This window comes from Haliaeetus leucocephalus, unplaced genomic scaffold, assembly GCF_000737465.1.
Source record: "Haliaeetus leucocephalus isolate CR32 unplaced genomic scaffold, Haliaeetus_leucocephalus-4.0 Scaffold656, whole genome shotgun sequence".
In the NCBI taxonomy this organism is placed as follows: domain Eukaryota; kingdom Metazoa; phylum Chordata; class Aves; order Accipitriformes; family Accipitridae; genus Haliaeetus; species Haliaeetus leucocephalus.
Genome location: NW_010973092.1, coordinates 9,127,265 through 9,135,203, shown reverse-complemented (window position 1 = coordinate 9,135,203; position 7,939 = coordinate 9,127,265). Strand labels below are relative to the sequence as shown.

The window sequence follows — 7,939 nt, the reverse complement described above, 5'->3', positions numbered from 1 at the left end:
CCAAGCTAAGCAGGGTCCGGGCGGGGCGGGGCGGGGAGGGGAGACGGCGGAGCACCGCCCGGGACCGGGACCGAAGGGGAGGAGCTGCCGACTCCACCGGTGGTCTCTGTGGGCCCCTCTCCGCAGCCCAGCCCGGAGCCCCCCCCGGCTGTCCTGGGGGTGCTCCCCCGAGCAGGGAGCTCGCTCCACCTGTCCCGGGCCATGAAATGGCACCTGGGCAAGAGGCGGTTGCGATAGAATTTGCGTTTTAATCCGTAAAAGCGGGTACAGCGCAGAGAGATTTCTCCAAAGAAAAGCGAGGCAAGGCGCGTTAATGCCGCAGAGGGGTTTGCTGTGACAGATTCCACCCCCTACCATTAAACTTTCATAACTGGTTCCCGTACGTTTAACGGTTCCTGTTACAGCAATACAACATCAGCCAGAGGCTGCGCACCAACTCCAGAGGAAACTCCTCTTTCTTCACTGGGCCACGGTACGGGACTTTGGCAGCTACAGGAATACCCGCAAGCGCAGCCATAGGACACGGGTCGGGCGGTGTGTGCCACTAACGCCCATCTACGTCTTGAACTTTGTGAAGACTTATTTTCCCCTACAGCTATGAAATCATATGTATGACTTTACGCGTGAGGATACCACAGGGAGTTTCTTTCTTTAGCATTTACATTAATACAAATTAAAGGCTGTGGCTGTACAGACAATCCACACCTTGGTTCCAAAGTCTGCATCCATATGTAAACAAGTATGTTTACTTATTACTTATTATTATTGTAAGGATGAGTTAACTAGAAAATGTGCCAAGGATAAGACCCAATACAAACCCATTTTTTACACATACACAGAGTACATACATTCTACAATACAATCCATTTACATATTGTGTAGTTGTAATATATATGATAAAAAAATCTACTTTTTTTTTTGGTCTTTACTCAGACTGCAAAATCCAAGTGTTACCACCTCTAAAAAAGTTGCTTTATACGTGATGTCCAAAGTCAGGCACCAGATAGTAACACACAGCACTTCAAAGTCAAGTAAATTACATTTGTGTTACAAGACAAAAAAGACAGACAGAGAGGAAGTTCTTAGCGGTAAATGACTGGTGCAATGATTCATTCAGAATCATCATCTCACAGTCCCTCATATCCTCTTCCTGAGAATTATACAGCCCATTCTACAAATCAAAAATGATATGCATTCTCTCATTGCATGTACTTAACTGCTAAGTATTAGCACACAGCAGTAGAGGAGAAGCCCTGTGCTATTATAAACGCACAGATATGTTGTTTAATCTCAGGAAGAAACTGCAAGTAGTAGTTTTAAACAGATACTGATGTAGTGTTTTTAAAAAACAAAACAAAACACACAAACCCCCACACACTCACCAAAATGCACATTGCCTTAAATGTTTAAGTTCTTTCTGCCGGAAGAAAAGGGGAAACAGACAGTAGGCTGCTATGCGAATTTGTGGGAAACTAACTCAGTACTGACCTTCTTCAGTCACATTTGATCCTTCCTTTCCATTTTTTTAGCCAGTCCCAACTGCTGACACTCTCTCCCTTAGCAACAGCTCGCCAGATCACTGTTCTAGCACCATGTTTTTGAAACCAGCACGGCTAAAACCAGTAATAATATCCTTATAAATACCTATTATATATCATTATAGTTGTATTCCTATGCTGAAAGAGGTTATTTCCCTCAAATTCCAGTTACACGGGGACAAGCCCCTTTACATTAGCAGGAATATTTCTGCTCTGAGAGGTTGTACAGTTTAACTGTTTTGTCAAAGGGTCTTAACTGATAGTTAAACCAGAACAAAACTGTGCATAGACCATGCAGCACAGACTCACCCCTTCCCTCTAACTAACATGTATTGTCAGGACTGCTACATCTGTGTCATCCCCAGGAAAAATCAGAGAACAGCAATACAAGTTCTTGTTGGCACCCTCTTTGCAGGCACCAGGAATGTTCTCCTGTGTTGTTGCCTTTCACCCTACTGCACAGCAGGAGATAGATGACTTCCCAGGCCACGGAAGATGAGAGCACAATGTCTACCCATGTCCTAAGAGAATTCAAGTCTGTACAGTATCTTTATTATTAACTTCACTGTTTGGAACTTTGACAATTACTAGTAAAACTCCCAGGAATAAGAAAGGCCAAGTAAGACACACAGAAATTTATTTTTATTTTCTTTAATTTTTAAAAGTATAAAAATCCTGTGCATTTGAAAAAGCTTTTAAAATCGGTCATAGGGAACTGCTGGGCTACTCCATTTCCTTTCTGTAAGGATCAGAGACATGAGGCAGTTGAACAGTTTGTCACTAATCTGACTAAACACACTAGCCTTAATACTAAATGCCAACTGAAGTATTCTGGTCCATCTCAGTTAAAACAAAAATCAAAAGAATTATTTTCTCCTCTGCTTTTAACTGTTCAAACATGCAAGCTTTTTTATAATTCGGCAGTTCAGTAAAATACCTCATGGTTTAAATGCTATAGAAATGCATGAAATTTCTATACACATTTTCTACAATTATGCATGTACAAGGAAGGAGCAGTCTTAGTTTATCATGAGTTCTTAACATTTAAAATATAATATGTTTTTAGGTTTTCCATGTGGGCATATCCTTGCATGTCAGACAACATACCAGTGTCTTTTTCAGGCAACAACAGTCCTAAAACCAATGTAGCTGTTGAAAAGGATTACAGGTTAAACTCTGCCAGCCACCATTCATACTCCTCACTTGCCAACAACCCAAGCAGAGCAAAATATAAACTACCAGTTACAGTCATCAGAGATATCAACTATCCTCAGCCAGAATCTCAGGATATTCCTCCCAGAACTGGTCCCCAATAATGTCGCAGTGCAGGGGAACAACTTTAGTCCTAGTCCGAGTCACTTCAACTTCCTTTTCTTCTGCTTCCTTTGGCAGTTTTATTTTCTTTGTCACGACTTCATTAGTCTGAAAATACAGTTGACACATTATCAGACATACAAGACTCCAGAGGGGATTCACAAACGGACAGGAAACAAAGCTACAACAAAAGCAGCTATCAACCCTATGGCATACTACAGAATTTGAACACTGCCTCTTTTGAAAGAGAGTCTATTCTCAAATCAAACACTAACACATGAGCAGTTGAAACTGCATGTCATCATCACATGGCTCGAAGAAATTACCTGCAAATTCACATAACTCATTGCAAGTATTCTTGAATAAAGTACAATATTTAATTAGAAGATATATAAAGCAAATGGTAAACCTTGCAAATGTCTACAATTACCAAGAAAAAAATACGCATAAGGAACAAGTGGAATATATTTCCACATGGGAGCCTCTATCTGTTCAAATGAAGTAATAGAAATTGTTGGCCAAAATTTAAATAAAAAAAGAAAAGAAAGGATTAGAATTTTTTTACATATAGAAGACAAAAGGCTGAGCAAGTTATGGAGAACCCTTAACATACACAGATGGAATCCTGATCACACAAACCACACATATTTCTACTTAAGATCTCCTAGTACAGAAGGGCACTAAGGCCATAAACATTTATGATTCTCTGAGGTCTCATCTCATACGAAACACAGGACAGGAATTTCTTCCACTAATTCTGGATCAATAATGTAATCCTAGAAAGATTAATATTTCCAAGTTATCATTAAAAGGAATTCCCTATTAATAGCTGCACTCCTTACTATGCTCCTTTACAGAAGTAGAAAAGGACTAAGCATACTACAAGCTGAGCCACCATACTGAATGGAAATTCGTCATTCCTTCACAGCAGAAATACTTGGGATCTACTCCTGTGAAGGGCCTGGCAGAGGCCCCAATGATTACCATATCAAACTGACAACAGTCATTAAAATGTAATTTTTGCAGGAAGCAGAATACTTCATCAATTTTCAAAGCCAGTGACACTCAGAAACCAACTGTATGATTCATTAAACAAGGGAGATTTATCTAGCAAATACATCAGTCCTGCGAAATTCTACACATACATTGTCATCTGTTGATACATGTTTTCTCTCAACGGTCATAATTTGTATCTGAGCCAGACTTCAGAGACTAGTTTTTATACTATGCTCATAGATACAGATATCTCAAAAACATCTCCAAAACAATTAGTCATCTTACACATCATTATATGGCAAATATGGTTAGTTCTAAAATATATTTATACATAGACATGCATTTGGGATACACCTGGTGATCTTACAGTGTAGCTTGTCTGCCATAGTGTACCTATTTAAAATACGAGCATGAAGCAAGTGGTAATACAGTTTTTTACCTTCTGCCATATTAAGACAGTTCCTTTTCTATACATCAAAGGTTCATTGTTGTAGTTGATGTTGAATTCAGAAAATAAGATTTCATTCTTATCTCCAGCCAAAGTTCCCTGAGAGGAAATGAAAAGAAGAAGTACTCTTACAGAAAACAAACAAACTGAATCTCTAGGGTAGAAGACAGCTGAATATTGGAAGTAAGGCTGACATTTACACAGGTTTTTCCACCTTTAAATTACGAGGTTTAATTATGTCTCCCAACAGAGGAATTATTTCCAACTGCCAAATGAGGATATTAAAACAGAGAGGGGTTTTATTACATTTTCAAGACAAATAGAAGAAGTCAACAGACTCCAGGAGAAAACAGAAATAATCTGAAGTCTGCACAATAAGACAAAATACCACAGAAGGGACTGGGAATCAATAGCAGCTGAATCCTGCCATTGTACTTCACGTGTATGGATACTGGATGTTTATAGGAAATTTCTAAGATTTCTGAACTTGCTAATTAAGAAATTAAAATCCTGCTAATATTTGACCAAAAATACCTTATTTGCTAATCATATTAACATCTGTACAATTCAAGAAGTTGTTGGATCTACACCCATAAAATTATTACAGTAAGAAGAGACAAGCCAGCCAGGGCTGCTGGGTAGGCAAGACACAGCTTTGCAAATCTTATGATTTTCTTTGTAGCTGGAAAGAAGCATGACCTCAAGCGACTCTCACCTGGAGTCTATCCTGTGCTTGCACTGGTGTCAAACCACTTCGCTGTACAAGCATCCAAAACACTGTATTATAAAGGTTATTAATATGGCCTACAGAAAAAGAGAAAAGAGAGAGAGAATATTTACCAAAACTGAGTGACTACTCAGAAAAAACAGCTTTATTTCCAGAGTCATATCCAAGAAACAGCCATGAATAAAGGGGAATTAATAGTATCAGTTGCTAGAGAAGATACAATCTTTCTGATCCATTTTTAAGGTACTGTATATCATAAGAATGACTAGAAGATAGATTTCATTATAATTCTGAAAAGGGAGAGCAGAGGCTGAAGGGTGTTTATGTGTAACGTAAAATACCTTCATTTGAGCAACAGGGACTAGGTACTAACAAAATACTAGAAAGTAAATCCAATGGCTGTTCTAGCATGGAATAGACAGCACTTTTGATTGCTACATGGTGTGAATTTGAACATTCACATCTTTTCACTAAAGAAGATTACCTGGCTAAACAAACCCGGAACATACAAAACAATAAATTAATTCTATTAATAATTCTCGTATTTCCTATGCTGAACTCACTCCCAAGATGCAACAAATGTAGTTGTAGCCTGAAGACTGAGAATTTCAGCCAGTATTTCTGTATCCATACAAAGCCCAAACCAATTCTAATATTGTTTATTTAAAACTACCAACCTACCTGCTGTTCATTCACTAATACCTATGTATATACAAATACACTGGCAATAAAAGCATTTCTATTCAGAGAGAAAGAGAACTCAACTGCACAAATCTCTGTCTTCTAGAAACACTTACAATCTGCTTGTCTCCAGCTGAGGTAGTCCTTTAAATTTTGGTTGCTGGGATACAACACAATTCGTCCATCAAATCCTGGTGGGTACATAAGTTGCTGGTCCTTAAAGTAATCCTTCCAATAGAAAACGTAACTTGAGGCAAACTGGGAGACCACATGAGTCACGAACTTACTTGCAAACACAAAGCAAAAGGAAAAAGAAAGGGATACATCAATATGATTATGTATCTGTGACTATCTGAAGTATCAGTAGCGATAATTCTGGTGGATAGCAGCATTTCTTAAATAATGGCCCAACAGATCAGCAATGGAATACAGTCTTTTGAAGAACAGGAAGTACTGAGAATTGAGTAAAGAGTTTGGAAAAGGTGATGTTTTGTTAAAAGAATGTTTGTTCTAACAATGTTTGTTTCTAACGTTTGTTTTATCAAAACTTGTTTTAAAAGCTCTGTATCACTGGACATATTTTCCTGAAAGATCACAAAGAGTTCACATAAAGAACCTGAACTATTTGTAGTGTATGCACCCACACACAGCCCTACTCCTAACCTCTGTGTGTAGATAAAGGCAAATCTAAAGAATAATTACAGGTTCAGAGAGAGATGTTAAAAACAACTTCAGTATCAAAGCAGCTGTTACCTTGCTCTTCTTTTAAACCATCTACTCTTCTTTTTGAAAACAAAACTATATTCATCACTCTGTCCATAAGCAATAGCAATATCCTCCAATTCTTGCATCACTGTCTGGGCACACTTGGTCATCAGATGAAGAGCACGGTCATCATTTGGCTTTTTGAACTCATGCTGCTCAGAAAACCTTCAAAGCAAAAACGGTTGAATAAGAAACCCTTAAAAAGCTACTAAAAAATGCCAACCCATTCTTTTTCCTCATATTTGCTTTCCATGAATATTGATTGCCAGTATCCTGCCAATACTGACAGAGAATTCCCTCCAGGTATGAAAAGCGGTAATAAAAAAAGCTCGGTTTATACACTCTGGATAATCCATTTTCTTTCCCATCAGTATCTCACCCTAACCAGTCCTTCAAAACGTCTGGTTTCTGTATTTTACCTGGAAAAGAATGACAAATGCTACTTTTTGTAAACTCACTTTCTCCTAGGGTGCCTTTTATATGCAGTCCAATAAGGGATTGTCCCTTAGGGCAACATTATCAATAAAGTTGTCAGAACTTGAGAGCTTTACCAGAATCTCACGTGACTAAACCAGACATCAAGTCGCCAGCGAGAATATGTGTCATCGACCACTCGAGAGAACTGTGCTCTATTTATCCCAAAGAAAGGTGACTGCCACACAGACACTGACTCCAAACACAAATACCTATCCCTGTAGACCAGTTGCTGTCCCTCCCCCAGCACACCCAAGGCACTGGTATACCATTTCCCCACCACCCTGCCGAAGGTACGGTTCTGAAGATGCCCGTGGCCCCTGAAGACAAAACGACAGCAGTAATTCCGTACCCTGAAGAGGCCCAGCAAAGGGTTCACGGGCATTAGGGGGGAAAGGAGGATTTGCAACCCCTACACCTGCAGAATTCACACAGGTCGGGCAGGAAACAGCCAAGGCCAACTGCACGGCACCAGTCAGGATCCCTCTCCTCGGCACAGCACTCAGAGCCCGCACCCTCAGCGCCTTTAGGCCGAGGAAACTCCCGCCCCGCCGTACCCCAGCCCCCGTCCTCCCGCTCGCTGAGGCGTCGCCATAGCGACCACACCGCTAGAAGCGCCCCGGCCACTGGCTGCCCGCCCGGCCTTCACCTGTGGAAGTTGCGGCCGTCCAGCCGGACCACTATCCAGCAGTTGGGCAGACAGGTGTCGTCCGCCTCGAAGTCCCGCACGTACTCGAACTTGCTCTTCGCCATGGAGAGGCGGCGGCCGCGCAGACAGCCCGCCCGCCGCCCGCTCCCCGCAGAGATGGCCGACGCCACCCGCCGGCACACCAGCATGGCCGCAGCGGAAACGGAAGCGGCGGGCGCCCGCCCTCCGACTGTAGGACGCCGAGCCCTTCTGGGCGTCCCAGGCGGACCTCTCGATGGTTTCGGCGGGCCTCCGCCGGCGGTCACCATGGCGACCGCATGGCGTGGCGGGGGCGGGAGGCGGGATCG

At 41.4% G+C, this 7,939-nt stretch overlaps 3 protein-coding genes across 3 annotated transcripts in view; 1 reads left to right on the top strand and 2 right to left on the bottom strand.

The window, feature by feature from the left end:
• The window catches only part of LSM11 (LSM11, U7 small nuclear RNA associated), an 8,157-nt gene extending 7,640 nt beyond the window's left edge, over positions 1 to 517 (bottom strand). The window contains exon 1 of the mRNA XM_010579216.1: positions 403 to 517. Within this exon, the coding sequence (XP_010577518.1) occupies positions 403 to 517 (115 nt within the window). The remainder of the gene's footprint in view (positions 1 to 402) is intronic.
• A 1,812-nt stretch (positions 518 to 2,329) lies between these two features.
• THG1L (tRNA-histidine guanylyltransferase 1-like (S. cerevisiae)) lies at positions 2,330 to 7,774 on the bottom strand. Its single transcript, XM_010578996.1, has 6 exons — positions 7,593 to 7,774; positions 6,458 to 6,634; positions 5,821 to 5,990; positions 5,012 to 5,100; positions 4,288 to 4,395; positions 2,330 to 2,960 (listed from the first exon to the last, which is right to left on the bottom strand). Exons 1-6 carry the CDS (start codon positions 7,694 to 7,696, stop codon positions 2,799 to 2,801), a joined length of 810 nt encoding a protein of 269 aa, XP_010577298.1. The 5' UTR covers positions 7,697 to 7,774; the 3' UTR covers positions 2,330 to 2,798.
• SOX30 (SRY (sex determining region Y)-box 30) overlaps positions 7,749 to 7,939 on the top strand; it is an 8,369-nt gene continuing 8,178 nt past the window's right edge. Inside the window, exon 1 of the mRNA XM_010579215.1 lies at positions 7,749 to 7,907. Within this exon, the coding sequence (XP_010577517.1) occupies positions 7,749 to 7,907 (159 nt within the window). The remainder of the gene's footprint in view (positions 7,908 to 7,939) is intronic.